The 24,010-nt window shown below is 45.2% G+C and overlaps 1 protein-coding gene across 1 annotated transcript in view; it reads right to left on the bottom strand.

Annotated features, from left to right (window-relative positions):
* The window catches only part of BICDL1 (BICD family like cargo adaptor 1), a 53,429-nt gene extending 35,634 nt beyond the window's left edge, over window positions 1-17,795 (bottom strand). Inside the window, exons 1-2 of the mRNA XM_054844671.1 lie at window positions 17,421-17,795; window positions 11,954-12,169 (exon numbers count right to left, since the gene is read on the bottom strand). Coding sequence (XP_054700646.1) covers window positions 11,954-12,169; window positions 17,421-17,762 — 558 coding nt within the window. The 5' untranslated portion in view covers window positions 17,763-17,795. The remainder of the gene's footprint in view (window positions 1-11,953; window positions 12,170-17,420) is intronic.
* Window positions 17,796-24,010: the final 6,215 nt, after the last annotated feature.

Below are 24,010 nucleotides of genomic sequence, written 5' to 3'. Positions count from 1 at the left end.
ACCAGCTGTTTCCTCCTTCCCTGTCCCCAGGGTGAGCCCAGTTGCACCATGGCCAGCTGGCTCTGGGAGCTTCCCTTCCCTGAGCTGTGGGAAGGGTTAACATCACGGGCTACTTGGTATGTGGGTCTGAACAGGCATTTTGGTCAGATTAGGCTGTTTTCCCTGACCTGGGGTGGCTTATAGCTCTGCTTAGGGAGATTAAAAGAAGTGGGAGAGCGAATATCTTCATTTGAACAAGTTCATGCCTGGAAAGGCTTCTGCATCATGTTTCACATAGCAAAATATTTTCTTGGCAGCGTGCTCCCTGGCCATGAGAAGGGGCAAAGATTGAGGGAAGAGACCTGTGTCTGGGACCAGGAGCACTAAAGCTGTGAGATCTGGAACTGTCCCACGCTGGGCAGATCTTCCCTTCTCATGCTGAGGTGAGGCACTGACCTATAATGAAGGGAGAAAGGCTGCCCGTCTCCTTTCCTCTCCCCCAACTTGACCATCTTAGTCTGTGGTACTGTTTCTTGATGGAGGATTATGAGGATGGGAAGACAGAAGGAATTTCCCAAGTTTTCAAAGCCTGATGCAAATGACTGCTTTGAAAGGAAGGAGCTGCTAAGAGCCAGCCTGCAGCTCATGGGCTGTGTCTCGTGGTGCCAGAATTAATCTCGGTAAGCAGCTCTTAGCTGCTGGCTTGGATAATGCCTGGAATGGAGGAGGCCTCTTTAAATGAAGTAAATCAACCTGTTAATCCTCTGTAGGTGGGTTTTGAGGAGTTGTTTTAGATTATAGCCACTGATTTGTACAATCTCAATAGAGGTTTCTGCAGTGGCACCTGCCTCTGCTTCAGGGGGTTCAAAGTAGAATGGTGTTCGGCCTGTTCGGCCAGCCAAGAAAATTGCCTGTGGGCAATGTTTCTGCCTGCCTCCAGTCCTGTTCTTAAATGGTACTATTCTCTATTTGCTTGTTTTGGGGTCTGTGTCCAGCATGGGCTTCGTGTGAAGGGAGGGTGCTGCCTGGGACATCTTGAGGTGCCTGTGTTTACTTTGTTTTCAAAGCACCAGGAATATGCAATTGCATCTGGCAGGGGGAAAAAAAAAATTAAATCTGTTCCCAAGTGTGCATTACCCTTTTCTACCTCTCCCTCTGGGCTGAGCTCACTCCTCCATACCAGGAAAACAAGCCAGATGAGTCTGAGCAGGTTGAATAGTGGCTTTTGGGGTTGTCTTGCCTTGACTGAGATGAATATGCGGTAGCTCAGCAGATCTGGGGGTATTGGATTTTTGCAGCAGAAGTTGATAAAGCAGCCCAAGACTGGGAGACCTCTCCTTGTCTGCAGCTCTGCAGGGTGAGGGGGCCTGTGCCAGTGGCACCAGTGCTTCAGGCACAGAAAGGCCCCAGGAAGAGGTAGTATTAATGAAATCATCAATTTCATAAGCATTTGCCTTGAGCTCTTAAAGCTTTGAATATTTATTAGTTAGTCTTCACTAAGATTTCTGGTCCCTTGTGCGAAGGTGGAGAGGGAAATAAAGAGCAAGAAGCACAACATTTAGGAAGAATTTGTGCACAAAGTGAAATACAACATCCAGTAAAGCCTAAGGAAATACATCTCTCTGGATTGGAGGCAAAAAGCACAGAAATAATTTGAGTTAGCAAATCCCTATGCAACTTCATAGCCGATCAATAGATGGATGTTATTTGGACAAATATCACACTGCTAAATTTTACAAACAGTCTCTTTTGAGCAAACACAGTCATTTCAGGCTTTCTCATTTGGCTTCATCTAAACATAAATCTGCTGGAAAGCGTGACTGCCCCAATATCTGAGTCCGTTCAAGAGCTTGTGTTCAAGCAAAGGTTGGAACCTACCTCTGAATAGTCCCCTGTTTACATTTGTTTTCACCCTTCAGTTACTTTATGCCAATGTAGAGTGAAAATGCAAGTCTGTTCCAAAGCCTTAGAGTTCACTTATTTCTTGTGAGTATTCCTTCAAGGTTTCTCTAACTCTTTCCTTCAATATTCATAAATAGCAGGAAAATGACCTGATGTTACAGAAAGTCTTGCCTGCATAAAAGATAGAGAAACCTCAGAAGGCCTCTTTCAGGCTTAACTTTGCCTAGTTCTTTTCATGCCAAGGCAAAAATTGGCCAGCCCTGTTTGACTGGTGACTACTTGGCCACTTCCTGAAAGTCTCCTTTGCTGGAAACATCTCTGGGCCATCCGTTCTACTCAGCTAGGATGTTTTTCTTAATGTCTAGTCTAATTCCTATCCTCTAACTTATACACATTGTCCTTTTAGTAAGGCATATGGAGTATAAAGCTTAAACTCTATAAAGGAGCAATGTCTGCACTAATAGCTTTTACCTGGGGTGGTATGCTTTCAGGATGGGACATAGCTCACTAAATTCCTAATCTACACTTTAAAAAACAAAAAGCCAGTCAATCTCCATTCTTTAAGATCAGGAGAATAGTTCAAACTCTTTGCAGTCTGCCTAAGTGGAGAGGAGATTTTTCCTTTACTAGAGTCTCTTTTGTTGGCTTAGGCTGACAATTATTGCCTAGTCTCTCAGTCCCTCAGTTTTCTGGTGTTGCAATAAAATCTATGCAAAACACTTGCTAACCAAGTAAAGAAACAAAGGAGAACTGTTTAAGTACTTCTCTGAAAGGTTCCCTTCTTTTAAAACTTGTGGGTGTTTACTTGGTCCTGCAACACTTCATCTGCAAAAGCTAATGGGACTATGGATCTCTTCTTAAGTATAGACCCTTCCCTCTAGCAAGTCTTAAGGTTTGTACCTGCCTCCTGGCCCTGGTGTGAGCAGCAAATCTGCTGGTCTATACTTGAGTTGCAGAAGACTTCAGTTTCCCTTGATCTGAGCTTGTAGGCAACCACATACAACGGTGCTTTGTTCAACAAATAAACATGAACAACTTATGCTAAATAGTTGCCAAATGGAATAGCTTTCTAAGATCACCCCTGTTACTACAAAACTGTGCCAAGTCTGGAAGTGGATTCAGGAACTGACTCCCAAGGATGTAGAGAACAAGGGAATCACAAGGCTAGATTTTCTCCTCTTGGTAGACTGAAAGTGGAGGCCAAGCTAACCCCAAAGGAACTGAGGGATAACATGGTATCATATCAGCTTAAGGAACAAAACTGCAGAGACCAGTACCAGCCTGAGGCTGGTAATAACTTAAGCTTCATCTGATTTTTTGAGATGTATCCAGGAGGGAAGACTGAGGGACAAAAGGGAAGGGGGAAGCAATGAAGACAAAACACAATTATTTTTTTTTTTAGGTCAGATGAACTGCACAGTGGAACTAGTAAATGATATTTAATGTGCAAATTCAAGTGTGTTGGATACCTTAGGTACCCACATACCCCCAGACCTTGCAACTGTTCTGTGATAACTCTACATTTATTACACATATGCATTACTGTGCTATAATCTTGATAGAATCATGACCAAGCTGAAACTATCCAAGTAATTCTTCCTTCTAAAAAAGTTCTTTATGTGCTTCAACATTAGAACCTTCCAGGGAAGAGTAGTTAGGAGATAGCGAGAACAATCAATGGAGATGTTCCCAACGCTTCTGATCTAGGCTGTGCCCTGACTCAGACACAAGGATCCTGTCCATGAAGGAGATCTGGTACAAATCTCTGCAGCTACAGAACGGAGCCTCTACAGGAGGATACCTAATGAAATTGTTAGGCCAACCTGTATCTCCTCTAAATGAAATGCCCTCTTGGTCTACTTATGAGCAACCTTTTACTCCAGTCGCTCTGTCATACAGATCACTTGATTTATGTCCTATCTGTCAGTTGTTTCCTGTTGTACTCTCACCTCTACACAGCTTCTCGTTCCCATTTACGGTGGCATTTCTCATCCCCATAGGTGGTACTGCCAAGCATAAGCCAGCTCTGTATTGCATTGTGGCATCCATCACGAGTCAGCAAGAGAGTCTTGCTGATCCTGTATCTGTGCTCAAAATAAACTGGGTTTTGCTAAATGCCATTCTAAAAATGTTGATTAAGCTCTAGGCTGTTTTGCAAGGGGCTGCTATGATTTCATGGGTAATCAGAGCACCTAATACATCTGGCAAAAAAGCCCCCTTGGTGTAGAAGACACCTCCCTCTTGAGCTATTGTCTACTAAATTGCATTTAGAAAAAGCAATCCTACTTTAAAAAAAAAATAAGGAATTTAAAGACTTTCATTATAAGGTGTGCAAACTTTATAACCCAGAATGGCTCTTTAAAGATCAAATCCTTTTAATTGGGTTTTTCTTATGTAGATATTTGCAAAGCCTTCAATCATGTTTAGCTCTGGTTCTAGCTAGTAATGGATGCAAACACCTTCTGTGTCCTACTTTCTAGAATCTCCTGGAGGAAGTGTTTACAGCAAGTGTGAATAAGCAGAAATATTTTGAAAAAAATCTCTTCTGCCCACGTGTTCCTACCTCTGAGCTACTGCATAATAAAACAATTCCTATAAACATAAAGACTTGGACCCAAACAGAATAGCCACTTGAAATTTTAGTGCAGTGCAAGAGGGGAGGAAGGGACTCATTCAGATTTTTTCCTCACCCCAGAACAAGTTCACGTTCAGTTTCATGTTGGAGTCCTGCTTTTCAGATGTTCATGGCTTAGTGGTGCTGCTTATGTCTCCAGGCAGCAGTCTTGCAGAAACTCCTGAAATCTGTTCCAGAGCCACTTGCTAGAGGTAAAAGCTGGGCTGTGAGCTGGGCTCTTCTGAAGTTCAGGGAAGAGCAGTGTATGGCTGACTACCAAGTGCTTAACGTTTATGTATATTTGTCCTAGATGATGCTCCAGACACTCATTCTGTGCTGATGTGCTGCCCAGGGCGTGGGGGGCAGGAGGTCTGGGCTCTGGGGATATCTCATAGGGCTAGTCTCTGCTGCTCCATCCAGGCACCACAAGCCTCTTGGGGATGTGAGATGAGCCGTGTGCAGCGTGGGGGTTAAGTGTCTCTGGCAGACAATTTCTGTTGCACTGTGCTCCCTGAGCTGGACTCGTAGGGGGAGATGCATTGTGCCAAGCCCTGGTGGGGTCACCTTTGTGTGGGTTAATTGACCTGCTCACAAGGGGCTCTCTTTACCAAGGAAGTAAAATATTTACCTTTCCCTCAGCAGGCTCAAAAGCTCATTGTGGGTGGTGTGGACAACAGGCTGCCCTGGGCTGAGAGATCTCCAGGGTGATTTTTGAGGAAAAATTGCCATGAACAGGGGAGGAAATGGGGGGATGAAGTGGCGGATGCTAGGGACATATCCCGGCAGCAAGCCGAACCCACGGGGGTGGCAGACGGTCCTTTGCTGCCCGCCCACCTGCCTTGGACGTCACAAGTGCGTCTCCCAGCGTGTCCGCTGACTGTCATGGCATTACAAGCAGAGAAATCACACCCGGTTGCCACAGCAACATCACCAGCTGGGACTGTGGTGTGCTGTCACCTAGCAACCAGTGAGGGGTACCCAGAGATGGTGAGGTACCTGCTCCACTGCCCTGGGGGAGGATGAGGGTCCCACCCAGCCACTGGGACAGATGAATGCTATCGTCTTCCCCATGAGCAGGGATTTGTGTAGTTCCAGTGCCTTAATAGTAACATTTTTTTACCTTACTAGTAATTTTTTAACGCTTGTCCTAGAGAGGGCTTTGCACTGTGGTTCAATAGCAGTGTGTGTCCCTGTTTTATTGTGTACAGCTTTCTGCCTGTTCCTTCAGTGCTCACCAGTATTTAAACCAAAAGATACGAGGGTAAAAATCTTGCATGAAATGTGTGGCTGCAAAATCTTTGGGCAAACTCTGTAGGGGTGCCTCCCTGCCCTCTTTGCTGAAATTACTTCTTTGGTGTGTGCTGCATTTATGCCTTGGTATCTGGATGGCTCTGTTCCAGTTGGCTCCTGAAGCTCTGGGTGCCCTAAAATGGGGTTAACGGGTGCTGCAGACTTGGCCAGACTCTCAGCAGAGGGTTGAGCCTTTCTTCCTGCCTGTCTCCCTTCCCTTAGATGGATGGTGGGTGAGTGCCACTCAGCAGTGACCTCAAGATGTTTCTTCATTACCTTCTAGGGCACTGAATCATTTCATTGAAGGACTTTGCAGGCAAGAACACGCAGCTGCAGTCACGTCCTATATTTACAGCTTTAGCATAGAAAGCCTCAGCACTCCAGTCCTGATGTGGCATGAAGCTGAATTATTAACAAGTGCTCTCTGCTAGGGGAGAAGTAGCTGGTGAGGAGGAGTCTTTCCTGCATACACACTAATCAGTATTCACTGGGTGATCGGGGATCTGGTTATGTGGTGCAGGGATCTGCTGATGCTCCAGAGGGGCAGGGAGCTGGATGATGCTTGATGTAGTTAATGGAAGGTTTGCTGGCTTTAGCGTTTGGCTCTGTCTTGTGCTGCTATCTGCTTTCCTCTCACCCCACCATGGGTAACATAAGTGTGCCTTATGCCAAGCACAAAGCAATGCCTGCAGGACTGTCTGCCTACCCCAAGGAGTGGGCAGCCCTACCTAAGCTGCCATGAGAAGCAGGTACTTCAGCCCCTTCAACAGGGAGGGGTGCTGCCTTTTCTCATGCAATCTCCTCCCTCCATTGAATTTAGACTGATCAGAGGTGATGCAGATGAAGATTTGCTATGCAGGACTTCATACTCTATTGAGTAGCTCAGTATGGAGCTCCTTACAGTAAGCTACTCCTTACTGAGTAACTCCAGTAAACACTTTGAGCCACAGCAAAAACTAGAGGCTTTTGTCAGCCTCTAGTCAGTGTAGTGACTGATCTGCACCTTGAAATGTGGGGCTAGTCAAAGCAACTCTTGAGCCTAGGTCCACTCAGGATCCTCTTCTGTTTAAAACCCGTGAAGCAGTACTTAAATTCAGCCTGACTTACTTGCCTCTGTGCTAAGCATGGAGTTTCCCAGTATACCCTGCTGGGTTATTGGAAACAACTTAATAAACAAGAAACATAAGGAGGCTTGTATTAAGCATCTGTGCAGATAAAATAAGGAATTAAAGACAAACTAGCTCATAGTGTAATGGCTACAGATCTCTGGCATGGCAAAAGCAGTGAATCTTGCCCAGAACACTTGTTCCAGTAACTTTTTTCAATTATTAGTCTGGTTTTCTTAAAACCAATGTTGTTCCTATGCTGATAGACCCAGCAAACAACCATTCAGAAAAAGGTCTTTAAATCAATAATTGACAACAGAGCCGCCTCTCTGGTAAGCATGCTGTTGACCACAAAAGGATGTATTTAAAGTAGAAGTGATTTGGAAAGGAGAATATAATATGGTCAGCTCAATCTTGGAAAAAAAAAATCCGTGTTTTTCTCACATCAAAACCAGGCAGTGCCTGCCTCTGAAGCTATGCTGCATGTCACATTGCAAAGTTAGAAACAAAACTCCTTCAACTGAAATATTACTGAAAGGAACGTTTTGTGGCTAGCAAATGAAACCTCCTTTGGAGACTTGTGGGCTGGCTGATCATTTTCTTGCTGTACCAGAGAAATTGACTGAAACACCTCATTCTTTGTAGCAGTATGTTGGCACTAGATGCTGAGTGAATATAAGAACTTGGTGATTGAGGGCTCCTCTGAGGGATGCCACGGCAGCCGAGCACTCCTCTCTAAACACAAAGAGCTATTTCAGTGGTGCAAGATGACACGCTTCTTCCTGCCACTGAAAACAGATTTTCATTGCAAGAACTACCTGAGCTTGACATTGTGAAATTACTTACTTATGCTCTGTGTACCATAAAAGAAGCCCAACTGAACTGGGAAGGATACATCCTTGCCCAAGCTACATGCAGCAAACAGCTACAGGAGCCCAGAGCTTGGTAGCAGGAAATGTGTGGGAAAGCCATCTGGTGAAACCACTTAAAAACAGTGTTAAAGTCTTTTTTCATTCACTTCCTGACAAAGTAGTAATATGTTGCCTCATTATAGGAAGAGGGCTGCTTGTTGTTATTATTTCCATTAGTAACTCCTAGAAGCCCAAAGATGGGGACAAGACTCGTGCTGTGAGTACATGTAAGAGGAGACCTTTCCCTATACCCACTCCCCCCAAATTTTATAACTTAAAAGGGTAGAAAGCATAGGATTTTTTTTTTCTCCAAATGGGGAACTGAAACAGATGGGAGAGACTGAAGGAGCTGGAAACAGAACACGTAATAATTCCTAAGCCACGACTTTCTCAGCAAAACTGTACTTTGACTCCTGTGCTTTATCTCTGAGCATTTATGGTGAGTGGTATGTACCTTAGCATACTGCTTTCAATGTGCTCTGCAGTTCTCCTAGGTAAAATCAGCGCTTAGCTTGGTGTGGAGACACTGCTGAGAGTTACTACATGCCTTGCTATGCGGAGGCAGGGGGAGGGAAATCAACATGCAGAAGGGATTTTAATCATCACTTAGCAAATTAAAAAATAAAGTTACTGTGGAGATCTTAAACTTGATCTTTGGCATCTGAATCATGTCTTTCACTATGAGCTCCCAGTCCAGCCCACCTAATTTCCCCATGGTTTAATACTGCTATAATCCTGGGCAGTATCTCTGTTCTGCTAAAAGCAGAGAACCACACCAAAGGCTGTATTTCAAGAGGAGTCAAAGTTCCTTATAGCCTACTTACTATTGTTAGATATGTAAAGTTCTCCTATATCATCATCTTGTCTGAAGGCCTCAAATAATTTTACAGACCTTATTTTAGCCTCTTGGTGACTCTGAGGCAAGACAGTTATCCCCGTTTTTAGAGACTGGAACAGACTTAAAATCCCTATCCTGGAGTTTTCCTTATCAGTCTTTCCCAGAATTGAGGATGGATTTTTTTCAGCCCCATGCTTTAATTGCAAGACAGAGCTTTCCAGGTCCCTTTGCTATCCTTGTGTGGGTGTGTGGGACTGCGTGCTTGGTTGGTTAGCATTTGTGCCAGGTTTAGATGAAAAAGTATGTGCTTGGACTGGTCTTTTATCTCTGGCGAAGGCAGGGTTAAAAAAATGTCCTAAGGCTTAATTAGTTGGTGAAAGAATATCACAGCAGCAGGAAGGAGGAGGAATAGGATGGAGATGGTGGATGCTGCCCTGCTTTGAGGTAAAAGGGGCTGTAGCCCAGGGACCCCAGAAGGAGCAAGCAGGACCGTGTGGGCTGGTAGCTCATGAGGCTGAGACTCATTTGACATACAGAGCCTAGTGCCAGGGGGAGTAGTTTCCCCAGGAGAGAGATGCTCAAGTATTGTGAAATTGGGCCATGAGGTGTTAATTGCTAAAAACTGTAGAAATTCAAATTTAAAGAGCTAGTCCCTACTAGCATAGAATGAGTCATACCAGAGAGGAACCTTTCTTTCTGTCCTGTGAGTGAAGCCTCTAGCAGGGTAGTGTAGGATGGGGCAGAGCTGAGGCTCTGAATAAGGCTTTCATTGCCTTATCCCAGACTTCTCATAACCCTCTTGTCCCAAACAACCCACTGTGACACAAAATGCAGGTGCAAAATACAGAGCCAGGAACACAGGGAAGATACCAGCACCCCCTCAAAGTTTGCAGAAGCTGTAACGCACTTCTTTGTAGGATTTTTTCTCTCCCACTGCTCAGTTCATGATCCCTAGCAAGACTCCAGCCTATGGCAATATGGCTGTAGGCAAGCACATCCATTCAGCTGTATTTGTTCTTTTTATTTGTTGAAAACCTAAGTAGTAACAGAAGCCAGAACTATGTGGGTGCAGGGTTTAAGCACTACCACTGCTTCAGGGATTACATCCATAACCTCTTCGGAATAAGAGACCAGACAAATAAGACTGTGATTGCACTATGGAGCAGCAACTGTGGAATACTAAGCACCCAGTAATCAAGTGCTAATATAATGCTGAGATTTTAAAAAGCCTCAACTGAAGTCCTGGGTGAACGACAACAGACTGTTCCTGACTCTGTTTCAATTTGCTCAGATTCTCATGACTCTAGGAAGACTGTTTATACCCTTGCTATATCCATTGCAATATTTGAGTTACTAGCAGGTTTTGGCCAGGTGACAAACTCAATGAGCACTGAATTGTGCCTCAGCAAGCATAAGATGTCTCTACTAGTCTGCCTCATCTGCGTTGGAGAACAACAATCCTCTTCTCCAAGCTGGGAGCTGGGCTGGAACAGTGACAGCAGCACCAAGACTCAACTTTTTCCTGGGATGTGGCAGTTCTGAAGTGGGTGGATGAAGACTATTTCTGGCAGTAATAGGGAGTCAAGGGAACAAAACCCATGCATGGACATTTCATGCTAGTAGACCTAACTTGGTGGTTCCTTTGTACAAAGCTTAGCTGGGTGGCTGTCTGAGCATCTGGGCTGTGAGAGGTTCCTGTAGCACAAGTGTCATGTGAGAATAATCCCATGTGATTTAAAGCCCAAAGCAAGCTGTCTAGTTTACCTCTCCTGGCTCTTTGATCCTTCAGTTTGTGCTTACACTGGGACCATAACAAATCTTACATTTCCCAGGCAGTGGTGGAAATCCTGCATACACAGAAAATCATCAAGGGTCACCAAATCTGATGGGGGCCAAGTTCTTAGCCCTGGATAAGAAACCTGACACAACACAGGGGTTCTGCAAGGGCTTGGGTGCAATCTCTCATCCATGTTGTATGTGAAATATGCTTTGTCCAGAGAAGAGGTAAAAGATCTTCACTAGCTCATCTGCCACACTTGGGAGGTGCTGCTTTAAAAATATGGATAAACTTAGCAGTGTTCCTAGGTTGAGGAAGGTGTGTGTGTGTGGTTTGTTTGGGTTTTTTTTTTTTTGTAAAGCAAGTTAAAAAACAAATCCACCAGACTAAGCAGCTTTTTTAGTATATGACAAGAAAATCTATAGCAGAATGAGGAATGAGTTCCTCAAGTGCCAGTACAGAGTGCTATACCCAAGACCTGCTCTTCTCACCTCCAGAGACACAGGAAAAACAGCATACTCAGATTGAGTGAAGAGACCTGTACACTCATCCCATTTCAGAGTCTTTTGGTCATAGTGTTGTGATTGAGGTTTCAACCCTCCCTTAAGCAATCCCTGTGTCAGCCCCAGAGACTCACCTCTGACAGAATCTGGTCTGAAATGTGCTCTTAAACATTGCATGGGCATCTTCAGTGTGAGTCTGTGGTATGTGTTTTTGTTCTATGCTATTTTAGGGATAAGCAACTGGTGAGAAGAAAATGCTTTCATCTGCTGGAGTAACTGTGTTCTCAAGCATTAAAATTATGGTTTGTACTAACTGTCTAGGGGAGAAAAAAACAAGGTTCTTAATTCTAGAAGACAGGTTAACTTCTAGGGAAGGAGGCAGAAACTGTTAGGTATTTTGCTGTCAGAAAGAAACCCATGCTGGAAGTATTCAGTCAATTAGGCTCATTTGTAGCAGCCTCACTATAAATCCTCTTTCATTCAGAGGCAAGTTAAGCTCTTTGCTGAAACATGCCATTCCAAGGAATTTCAGTAGGTTCTCACACATCTAACCATTGCAAAGTTATCTGCAGGGACACACCATCTTAGAATGACATGGTATGTTCAATTCTACAACATTATAGCCAATGTATGTCAAAAAAGGGATGCCAGCAAAAAGCCTTTCACCTCACCGTCACAGATTAGCCGCCTTCTTGTCTGCTACGTTTGTTCAGCCTATTTGTAAATGAGAAACAGCTTTTCTAAATCAGTTTTAGATACAAGAACAGTTGAGACATCTGTGCAGTAAATGACCACTCAACCCAGAAATGTAACTGTTTTGCCAATGAAATGCAGCACTCCTTAAAGGTGTAAAATTCAGTTTAAAGGCAGCATGTTTTATAGGGACACCTGTGTAATCTGACCAGATACAGGACCATTTTTTTTTCTTAGAGGAATCTTTTTTTGCCTGAAAGGTGGTTTATAGCAGGGCTGCAAGCCTTTCCCGTGGCCAAGGCGGCTGGGTGCCTGCCCTTATTGTGCCGCAGTGACTCACCCTGCTGAGCTGGTCCAGGAGTCTTTGGTTCTGTTCGGAGAGTTCCTGGACGGCCCGTGTCTTCTCGCGGTCGGCTTCGCGCAGGTGAACCTGCTGCCTCTCCAGCTCATCCTGCAGCTGCTTCACATCGCTTTCCAGTTCAGACACCCTTCCTTCCCATTCTCCTTCTTTGTTCTCAAATCGCCTCCTTAGTTCATGTTTCTCTTGTTCCAGGTGCTAGATAACAGAGGGGGAGAAGAGGTTAGGAAGGGAGGAAAAAAAGTGAACACTGCCTCTTTTTCCTCCTCTATGCTTAGGGCTGAAACCTTTTGTGCAGGAAAGAGAATGGTACTAGAATGTGACAGTGCCATGGAGGTGGCAATTCCATGTCAGAGCAGGTCACTGGCACTAAACTTGCTTCCCGTTTCCAGTAATTGGCCTGTCCTTGGCCTCTGCAGATCAGCACACTGAATTTTTACTGAAACTACTGCCAAAAGAGTAAGGCAGGCTGCATGTCAATAGGCTGAATATATAGGTCAGGCAGGCCAATAGATTTGGCAGAGCCTAGCTTAACTCCAAAGCAGTATTTCAGTGGGCAGTGGCATAATTCTTTTAAAAATTGCTTTTATAGTCAAAACTACACAAAGCGTATGCTTACTGCTGATGAGGAACCTAGATGAGGCATCTTTCTTGTCATATGGGTCTTATGAACAACAGTTGAATCATCTATCCATTTGCTTGTTCTATTCCTGACCTAATTAGTTGTCTGGTAGTTTGATAGTGCACAGTAACTCTATTGTTTGATGCAGTCCGCTCTGGAATGGCAATGGATGCAATGAAGTAGTTTCTATAGACATTATGTACATGCATGTTCTGGGTTGCAGTTTTTTTAGAAACCACTCTCAGTTCTGGAGACTGCTCTGCTTAGGACTTGCTGGAAAATGAGGGACAGCATGAATCTGGTGGAACTTTTGCAGTTTTTACAGGCTCAGTTAAACGAGGGCTTGGCTGAAACAGAGCTGCAAATCAGGTCAAAACAGATTTATGTTGTGCCCATTTGAAAGAATCCCAGCTCTGAAACTCTGAGCTTGAATTTTCCCTGGTGACTGAAGCCATGCGCATACTCGCAGAACAGTCTGTCCTGGTTTCGGCTGAGATAGAGTTAATTTTCTTTCTAGTAGCTGGTATAGTGCTGTGTTTTGGATTTAGTATGAGAATAATGTTGATAACACACTGATGTTTTTAGCTGTTGCCAAGCAGTCAAGGACTTTTCAGCTTCTCATACTGACCTGCCAATGAGAAGGTGGGGGCACCGAAGAATCTAGGAGGGGACACAGCCAGGACAGCTGACCCAAACTGGCCAAAGGGATACTCTGTACCATATGATGGCATGCTCTGTATATAACTGGGTGATTGGCTGGGAGGCAGTTCAGCTTGAGAACTAGCTGAGGATCAGCTTTGGTTGGTGAGCAATTGTGTTGTGCATCACTTGTTTTGGATAGTCTATTATTATTATTGTCTTCCTTTTCTGTCCTATTAAACTGTCTTCACCTCAACCCACAAGTTTTACCTTTTTTTTTTCTTTTTGATTCTCTCCCCCCATCCTATTGCGGGGGTGAGTAAACAAACAGCTGTGTGGTTGTTTTAGCTGCCTCATGGGTTGAACCATGACGCAGTCACAGACTGGGGAAATGGGCATGTCCCAAGATTAGCAGGGAAACCTGAAGAGCAGGAGCCCTCTCCTTGTTTGTTGTCTTCTGTCCCCCTGAATAACCTGCTGCTACTCTCTATTGGATTCACCAGCCTTTTAGGAATGTGTCTTAGCAAAGAACAGAAGCCCACTGGGTCCAGCACTTGGCAGCACTTGCCCATTTTTTGCAGGGTATCATCCCCTGGTGAGCAATCCCCAAGGCACTTATGATAGAAGGTGAAAATAAACCTGCTAGGAGGAAAAGAAAATTGCACTGCATTTATATGAAATGGCTTTTTATTGCTTGTTAGAAACACAGGCTGTGAGGTGGCTGTTTCCCCTGAGTGCCTACTGCTGATGGCACACAGCCTCCCTTGCAGGGTCTCTGCCACCTTCCTGAGGAGGTCTGAATGTCAAAGCTCTGTACTTGTCCAGCAGCCCTCTGGCCTGCATTATCACTAATCTTCCACCTCTTGCTCTGCAGAAGATACCACGTTTTCTTGTTCTTGACCTTATCTCCAGATCCCTTCCTATGCTCATTCCAGTGCAGTATAGCAGCACTCTGCTTGTGTCCTCTCAAATCCTCTGCAAATTCAGGACTTTCTGGAAAACCCTCAAATGTGGGGGAAGGCTGATTAAAAACACTGGCCCAAAGCAAGAGTATTTCCCTGTGTTTTGACACTAAAAGAGTGAGCACTCATTACAAATGAGAGCGCTAAATATTATAATTATTTTTAATGCAATAGGTAAGCATGAGATCCCAGCACCAGGTCCACGACAACCATTGCAAAGAAATCTTATTTGTTAGCCTAAGGGTGGCTGGAGCAGCCACAATTGTACTTTTAGCGGCACACTGAAAATGCTGTCTTTTATAGCTCTGTCTCCTTTACTGCTAGGCAACGTTTAGAAAGATCCAGGGCCTTCTCTAAATGGAAGATGAAACTTCAGCCTGCTGAGGAGCAGCGCTGCAGCCGAAGTTCCCCAGACATACTCAAATGTGATTAAGAAGCCACTGATAAGCCTTGTCAATCATTTAAAAACCACTTTAGTCCTTTACTGCAAAAGAAAATCCACGCTACATACAGCTCCAATACACGGCCATCACAAAAGTTGGAGTTAGGAGGCGAAGAATATCAAGTTTATTCTCTTGTGATGGAGAAACTAGAACAGTGCAGTGGGGCACAGAGAGGCTGATGAAAAGAGGGAAGATAAACCAGATGGGACATGCTGACTGATTCCTCTTGCCTCTTTCTCTCCCAGCAGCCATCTCCCCTCGCCTGCCCTCACTCCAGCACCTGCACGGCTACAGATCTGGATAGGGGTTTTTTGCATGTAGTGATGACAGGGCAAACTGCTGTCCTCAGTAGGGGAGTTTCCTGTTTTCTGACTGTCTCTCCATCCACCAGCTGCCTAGATGTTTACACAGAACTGCTTTCTAGAAGATGTTTTCTTCTGAAAACAGCTTTTCTTCAACTTAACTGAGCTGGGCTGGTCCTCATTTAAAGAGATGAGAGCAAGGTGGGGTTTCCCAGCTGATAAAGAGGGTTCATACTGTAAAATGCTTGGACACAGAAAGCTTCTCTGTGTCACAGGAACAGAGGTATTAGCTGTTCTAATCCTTTACAGAGGATAAAACTGACTAGGATCACATATCAGAATTTATTGCAAGACTTCAGTTCTATGATTAGAAATGAATTTGAACTCAGACTGTGAAGTGAAAGAATTGCCAGAGTAGGTGTATGGCAGGAATGCTGCACTTCAGTAATGAACCCACAAAATAGAACATACTTAGTCTTGAGACAAAGCGCCAGAGGAGCAGGCAAGCACATTGGCTGTTAGGAAATGGAGAGGCTTCCCTGAGCTATTGTAACCAACTTTGAATTGTTAACTGGGAGAAAATCTCTCTTCCTAAATGCTACTTAAACATCACTATATCAGGTGCAATTGTCACCAAGGATCTCATCTGAGACTTGGCTTCTGGTCATCGTCAGAAAGTTCTCGGCATAGGTAACAGATGTGGGTCCTTCCTCCCTGCTCCTCTGAAATTGAAAAGCTTATTGTGAAATTTTGTTCGCTTCAGTGGCAACAGGAGGTGGCCAACGCTTAATCTGTAGAGGCTAGGATTAGCAGGTTTGTGTTGTAGAAGATTAATGTTCAAGTTTGATTTTTTTTTTTTTGGGTGTGGAATAGCACTGCCTTAGATCCCCTAAACCCAGTGGAAAAAATCTGACCCTTAAGTAGATAACACTAACTCCTATCAGATGAATAGCCTGAAAAATAGCAATCTGTTATTCAACTAGAAAGTTAGAGCGATAGTAATGGGATGAAAAGATGTAAACAATTGGTTGTATTTACCATCCCTTCATTCACCTTCTGAATGGGCCCGTAAAAGCAGAGGTAAACATTTGGAGGATGTTATTTTAAGTATTATAAAGTCATAGTTTTTCCCCTCTCCTTTTCATCTCTACATTTTGCAAACAGCGAGTGGTATTTGAGATGCCTGAACTCCCTAATAGGCAGCTCAGCGAGTACCTAAACTTGTGCGTTTTTCCTTTAACAGTAGGAAAGGTTCTACTCCAACTCATCAGGAAAACCACGTCAGCACACCACCACATACGTCTGTTCTTGCTTAAAGATCAACCTGAAAACATTCGCTCTGGCAAATTTCAATACTCTGGGAAATTCTGATCTGACAAATAGTGCCACTAAAAAACAATTTAAGAAAATGTCACCTTCCCTATTGTTTCTATCAGAATAGCAAATGCAGAGAGATTTTCCTGCAAAGAGGAAGGGATCAGCTAGGGTACAGTGCTAAGTTTAATAATAGAGAACAAAGGCCATACAGTAATTTCACAAATCATCTTGAACTTGAGAGATGTAAGTCCGTGAGGAAGGAACATAGGAATATGCAGGACTAAGCAGAAAGAATGGGTCTAGGGCTGTGACTTGAAATTTGATTGTTAATTCAGCACTGTTCAAACTCTCTCCAGAAAGGTGAGAGGCTTTTTCTCAGCCTTCTAAGCAGTATTACTTGCTGGGAGACTTAAAATTTCAAGAGTATCTCTGACAAAAAAGAGTGGGGGTAATAGTGGCTCTCTTCCATAGCTGTACAAGAGAGTTGTTCCAAAAGAAGCTGCCTGCACAAGTCTTTTTCTTTGTAATAGCTCTATTTCATCCTTAAAAATCAATAAATAGCTCAATCCACTGAGTTCCTGGCAAACAGCTCTCTCCAGATACCTGTAGGTATTTTTCAGAGCAACCAGCTAACAGAGACGTATCATTAGGGCTTATCTCGTGCCATGCCTAATGCCTTAGCTGCAACAGCTTAAGCATTAGGGTTACATATGCTCTGTACCTGCTGTATAAATTTAACTTCCGAGGCATTTCTGTGACGAGATGAGCTGAGTGCAGTGCACATCTCGCCCAGGTGGTACCTGGGTCCTGGGGCAAAAAAGCACCCACAGGGACCTCTTGAAGCAAGGTGCTGCAGCCTATCCTCAGGCCGATAAGCCAGCTCGCAGCTGGGGAGGGGGAAAAACAGCGGATTTGCCTCCTCCAGGCCTAAAAGGGTTTTCTTAGACCCTTTCTTCCCCATCACGGCCACAGGGAGTTCCGTGGGCTGCTTGGCAGGGTCCGTGTCTGCCTGCCGCCCTCGGGATTTGTCAGGGAAAGGGCCGCTTTACGCGGGGAGAGACCGCGGGGCTCCCGAGGACCGCGGCCCTAGGACCGCGGCCCTGTAGCGGGGGCCCTTGCGAAGCGCTGCGGGCCGGGGGAGGGAGGAGGGTGGCAGGGCCTCACCTCCAGCTTGTCGGTGAGCTCCTTGTGCATCCTCTCGTACTGGCGGCTCATGTCCTGGTTACGCTCCAGCAGCGCCTTGCCCAGCCGCGCCGCCAGCACCAGGTCCTTCTCCTTCTGCCGGATCAGCGAGAGTAGCTCGGGGTCGCGGGCGGCGGCGGCGGGTGGCGGCTCCGGCGGTTCCCCGGCGGCGGCCAGCAGCGCCAGCTCCTCCTCCAGGGCCAGCTCCAGGGCGGCGGCCGCAGCGGCCCCGGCGGCGGCGGCGGGCGGCTCCATGCCGCCGGCGCTGTCCGCCTCCGCCGGTGCTGACCCGGCGGCGGGCAGGCGCAGGCACGGCGCCGACATGGCCCTGCGCGCCGCCGCCGCCGCTCCGCTGCGCCCCCCGCGCCCGGCCCGCGGCTGCGGCTGCTGGGCGGGGAGCGCCGCCGCCCCCGGCCCCCGCCCCCCGGCGCCGGGCCCCGCTGGCGGCAGCGCCCGCGCACCGCGCTCATCGGCGCGGGGACGGGGCAGCTCGGAGCGCACGGCCGGGGGGACGCTGTGTGTTTGAGCGTGTAGGTTTGTGCTTCTCAACTGTGCACGGATCCTGCTGTGCCTGCTGAAACCGCCTGCTGCGATCCGGTCTCGCTGTTTCTGCTGCAGGCCCAGGCCAATAATCCCCCCAAAACACTGGGGTGTCCTGAAAAGCCCCAGGAAGGAGCTTGGCACCCCTGCAGGGGCACAGCGCTTTCTTCCTGCTCGCTACCTGCTCCTCCAGATCCCTAGCGGGGCTCTTTTGGTTATGAGAGCAGCTCTCGGGATCTTTCTACTCTGTAGTTCACCCCTGGAGAGCTGACTACAGCTTCCAACAACCACTGGGGCTTGCTTTCAATTTCAGATTGTTTAGGATGTTCCTGGACAAAATTTGTCTTAAAAGCATCCTCAGTGAATGTTGGGAGTTGTAGTCAGTTCTGTTCATAGCACTTTTCTCTCTGGGAGGAGACTCTGTTGGGGGCAGGACCGGTTGGTTTTCTTCAGTTTTGGTTTTGTTGACTTTTCCCCCCTTAGATCCACGCATCACTTTTGTTCTTGCCACAGGAGGGAGGCTGAGGCAGAGTAAGGTGGGGTAAAACCATATATTGTCATGTTTGCTAAGACTGTGTTTCCTCAATTTCTGATTATGCTTTAATTTCAAGTGAAGCTTAAATAATGATTGAACAAAAGCCTTTTTAAGGAAACCAGTGCTTTTGACTCCCAGATTCTGCAGAAAGAAATGATGAATTTTACAGCTTTTCTCTTTAGACTCTGCTTCTACGGGGCTTGCTTTCCTTCCTCCTACAGAAGATGCACTTAGGCCATATTCATCTGTACGCAACTGCCCCAACACATCAGTCCAGGGATGTTTTTGGCCAGGACAGTTGATGGCTGATGCAGTTTTCTAGGAGGGCTGGCTCCTGCCTCACGTCAGACCCAGGGGCCTGGAGAGCTGCTGATTATTCATAACAGTTAGAGCATAAGTTGTGGGAATGCAAACTTTCCTCTGGCCATCTGCCACTGGGACTTAGCCTTTCGTGGGGGATACACCCCAACAGCCCAGCTAGCGGGACTTGTCGATACTTGGCCCTTTTCCTGGCAGCGTCAGTTAATACTAGTGGTGCCTTTTGTAATGTGAGCACCTGCTCTCCAAAGGCCAGGCAGAGACCTGGTGCCTCGTGCTGTGCTGCCTGCCAGCACTGGTCCCACGACTGTAACTGTTGGCTATTATGACTGTGATTTCTTTTGCGCTGGTGACCCAGGGGTGATGCCTTCTTTATCTCATAGCAATTCCCCCAGGCACTGACTTTGCTAGACCTTTTGTTCTTGCAATCAACTGATGCTTACATTGCTGGAAAGCGGGACTCACCATAAGGTGAAATGATTTGAACAGTATTGGCCCTTTTAAATGAATCCCCCTGCCCTGACGCGGGAACCGTGCTTTCACAGATTTGATCATTGCTATTTAAACAGAGGAGGGCGTTTAATATTTAAACTGATTGTGAGCACCTTCTGCTGGAAGTGCCTACTACAGCAAACCAAGCCTTCTGGTGTGATTAATGAAATCCATTCTGGCATTCATTTTCATCTCTAATGCTTCTTTCAGTGTATAAAACAAAAAGAGATTATACTGAGATGGTTTTAATCCCCCAAACAAAGCTTGAAACAAACCCCATAGCTGCAGCTGTTAGCATAGGGAGGGAAAGAAGCTATTGCCTGGATGGAGAGAAAAAGCACATATAAATCAGTGCTATGTATTGTAGATATGCCACCATCTCAGGCAGGCATCTATACAAGCTTAATGCTCATTTGGGGCCTATTGACTGCAAACCATAACACTGTTATCTGGAGTAACCTTGGATTAAAGCTTTGTTCACAGTATGACCTGTTATTAACTTCCACTTAAAAAAAATAATCCATTGTCCTGTGAATTTAATTATTGATTTGACTTTTTAGAAATGCATTAGGTTACTGTTTTTTAAAACTCCTTTGTGTGTTACTTTACTAGTATTTTATCTTGTGTGTGTTATCACAACCAAATATCCATGAAAAACTGTTAAGAATACAACAGTACAGTTTCTTTACAGTTATATGGTGGCATTATCCATTAGGATCCTAAAATGTATTTCAGCTGAGAGCTCAGACAGTTGCTGTATGTAGGTGGACACCCGACTCCCGTTTCAAATCTTCTTCCCCTATTTAGGCTTGGTTATGTCCTTTGGAGAACCTCAGCCTAGGAAAAAGAAGAATGAGTTAATGGAAACAAGTCAAACGTGAGGGTTTTTTTTAATTGCACTGCTCAAGCCTGATGTGAGACTTCACTACGCAGGTACTGAGAACTGCAAATAGCAAGTAGTTCTTGTGGAGATTTAGATCAAGCATTTCAGGAGCTGATGCTCTTGCAGTGTGGAAGGTTCCTATGTGTATGGTGCAAATTATCTTTCAGCATGGAAATCACCACAGGGATGACCCTTTCTGAAAATGCAAAAAGGCCAGACTGATTCAAGTGCAGAGAGAACTGAAAGCAAGTGACTGACGCAAGTGACGTCATCACATAAATATGTCACCTTGTCCAGGACATACGACGGCCTTCTCTGTGATATTAAGAAACAAGGGTGAAAATAAAGCATTGGTGTAAGAGAGTAGTGTAAGATTGCCTATAAGAGGAGCAGTTGTTCCTTTCTTGCTCAGGTGAAAAACTTACAGGGCTGTAAAAGAAAAGCAAGTAGCAAAAAGTTCTACCCTGCATGGGGAAAAAGGACAGCACTGACTTTGTTGCTAAGTAATTTCCCCTTCTTGCTTTTTCCCATCCCACAATTACCCAATTCAGTAAATAAGACATGAAGATGGTTGGAGAACTTAACTCAAGGAGCCATTCAGGGCAACCTGCCATTGCAATTCACTCTGCTAAACAGGTTCCTAAAGGAGCAAGATCCGGAAACAGGCAATCCACCTTAAACTATGGATATGGCCATGTGTATTGTCCTCCCCAGAGGGTCAAGGAGAGGTGAACTCTAAGCTGTGCAGGCTCTTAAAGCCCAATGTGAAGTATATTGTTAAAACTGATGCTTTGAAATCAGTATTCTGCCTTCCAGGGATTTCACTGGTTGGTCTGTTCACAAAGGAAGTGTGGCAAAGGGTCTGGACCTTTGGTGGTTACACCAGCAGACGCTGGAGTATGTAGGACTGTATGAGTTAAGCAGGACAAAACATTTTTCACACATCAGAAAAGCCGCAAATCCAATAAATGTCCAAGTGCTTCAATCAATACTTTCATCTCAGCTGTGAGGGCAGCACTCAGAAAACAAGCACTGCAAGGGATCATCCTTTTTTATTTAGAGTAAGGGGAGAAAAAGATGCGTTGCGGGGAAGCCACAGCCAGACCTGTGAAAGTAGATTATTGTCCTGTGCTTTTAAAGCTGACTGTAGTGAGAGAGGAATTCCCATCAGCATCCTTAATCTTCCTGTCAGTGGGCTGACAGTCTTCCAGGGGAGGTGGCACAAGCTATCAGGTTTCTTTTTCCATGCTCTTTTTCATCTTTTTGAATGATTAATTGCTTTATTTTTCTCTTTGCTTTACTGCACTTTATTTCTGACAAATGTTTTAGTTATTCTGGTTGTTTGTGTACCTCCGTGCTGAGGTGTTTCAGTGTACCACAGCCTCCTGCTGCTGCAAGATGGGCAGCAAGAGGTGCAGGCAGCCTAAAAGAGTTTGCTCAGAGTTTGCAGTTACCCAAATGAATAATTAAAAGAAGTATGTGCCTTGCTTTCAAAGCAGGCCAGAACTGCAAAGCCAGAGATAAGACTTATGTGTGACCTTTTTTTCTCTTTGCTTCTATAATGTCCAAAGCTAGCTGGTATGTGTGTGCCCAGGTTTTCCCTGGTGCTGGCTAGAGGAAATACAAGATGGGAAAGTGTATTTGCAGAGGTTGGTAAAGGAGAACAGAAATTTCTGGTTAAACAGAGGGGAAAAGAAAGCTGTTAGGAGTGTTAGCCAAGCAACACGTAGTAAAATAAAAGACCATCCTGATTCTTCCCAAGGCTCAAGATCTCCACAGAGTTTCCGGCAAGCTTCTTGTTTCCCAGGTTATCAATATTATGTCAGTTAGAGCAGAAAAAGCACTCATCCACGAAGGTGACTCATAACATCGAAGTCAGGGGAAAAATCTCTTGACTGCTAAGGGTATAAAGCATGGCCTGGGTGACTCAGGACTGCCTAAGGACAGAGCCAACACGATACTGTGCTCACCCTACTGCCTGTGTGTAAGGAACAAGGGATGCAAAGGGAAAAGAATAGGGTAATAGTTTTGACTTGTTATATGGCACATATCATGCTGAGACATCTATGAGTTAGAGATGTAAATAATTTGTACTATAGCTTTTAGTCACTTTGAGGTGTTAAGTTTGGAAGCATGCCATAATGGTCTCTCCAGAACAAAGTTGACAGTGCTGGGAACAAGCAGAACTACTCTGGAGCTAGTGGAGTTGCATGGCCAATATTTCAGGCCAGCTTGATTTGTTTGGGGTACCACACCAGCAGTTTGACTTCATTTCACACCTGGCCCTGACCAGCCATATGACATACATGCTACTTTGCCTCTAGGGCTCCTTCTTGACTTACCATGCTCCAGGTAGACTCCGGACACAGACAGGATCCAAGCCAGCTCCCTCTTACTGGAACAATCTTCCAACACTTATCCCAGGAGGGCTCCCATCCTCACATACTCTTGCACCAGCCACAGGGGTTGCCGCCTTCAGCATCGTGTTACAGACATATGCTACTCAGAACGGTTGCAGCACCGCTTCTCATTGCTTCAAGCTTTCTCAGCTGGAAAAGCTGCAAAGAAACAAAAAATGTCCCAGGGACATGGTGAGCACAACAGGATCCAGAGCAGACCTGAGACAGGGCTGTGCAGGGTGGGCACCGCAGGCCCACTCGAGAGGTGTTAGGCCTGAGCACTTCCACATAAACCTGGCCATGGGCTTGCTGCTTCTGGAGTCCACAGAAGGAGTAGAGATGTAATGGCTCCATGGGTAGATGCAGATCTACATCTGGTTGGTTTGTTGGTTTTTTTTTTTAAATGAAGTAGGTGTTCTCAGCAGTGGGTGTGAATTACTCCTTCTTGAATCTTACGACATGACAATGTTTGACAAGTCTTTGTGGAACAAACACTCCTATTAAAAAAGAAAAAGTAGCCTGTGCCTTTGCTCGTATGAAGACACAAACTGAGTGAGATGTTCTTGCTAATATTTCTTTTTAGGAAACCATTAGGTCTGAAAATTACCTGTCACAGTGTTGGCCATGCATTTCTGCAACCATTAAATGATTAGATGTGATTTTGTGTTTTGTTGTGGGGAAAAATATTTGTTCACTACCATCTTGCTCTGCTTCTTATGTACATGCTCCAATTCATAATGACTCACATTAGGAACAATGGTCTTTGATCTAGCATTGTTGGATTGTAATTGGCTATGTTGACATGAAGCAATCTTGGTTTTAATGCAGCCTCCTTCACTCACTGTTGTGGTCAATTATTTCACGATAATAGCAACTCTGCCAGGTATTTTTGCTTCATTGAGCAATTATGTTGTTATGGAAACTAGTATTCTATAAATTATCTGACAAGAGGCCTGATTCACTTCTTGGGAACAAGAAGTTTGAAAGTAAAAAGTACAGGATAACAGGTTTTTAATTAGCTATGTATTTATTTGTGTAATTACTAATCCTTAGGGCCTATTAACTGTTTGGTGCAAGCAGTAGCACCTTTGCATCCATGCAGGATCTGGTCAGTTGTTGTCCCTCATTAGAGAATGTGTGACCACTGGATATGCATAACTGAAGATGAGCTTGTTCCTGCCCATGTTTAGGTGACTGTCCTGCCAACCTTGCCAGATTTGAAGAACATTTCTGTGTTCCACCTGCGAGGCTGATGAGCTCCAAAGACCTTGCCTTGGCTGTGCTGTGGCCAGTGCTGCATGTGGCTGTGACAGGAGGGATGTGTCCTTTTGTCTTTGATACCAAGATTTATGGAGGACTGGATACTGCAAGAGATTGATAATCTGATACAAGAACCTCTTGCTCC

This window comes from Grus americana, chromosome 16 (assembly GCF_028858705.1).
Source record: "Grus americana isolate bGruAme1 chromosome 16, bGruAme1.mat, whole genome shotgun sequence".
In the NCBI taxonomy this organism is placed as follows: Eukaryota; Metazoa; Chordata; class Aves; order Gruiformes; family Gruidae; genus Grus; species Grus americana.
This window is presented reverse-complemented; position numbering and strand designations above follow the sequence as displayed.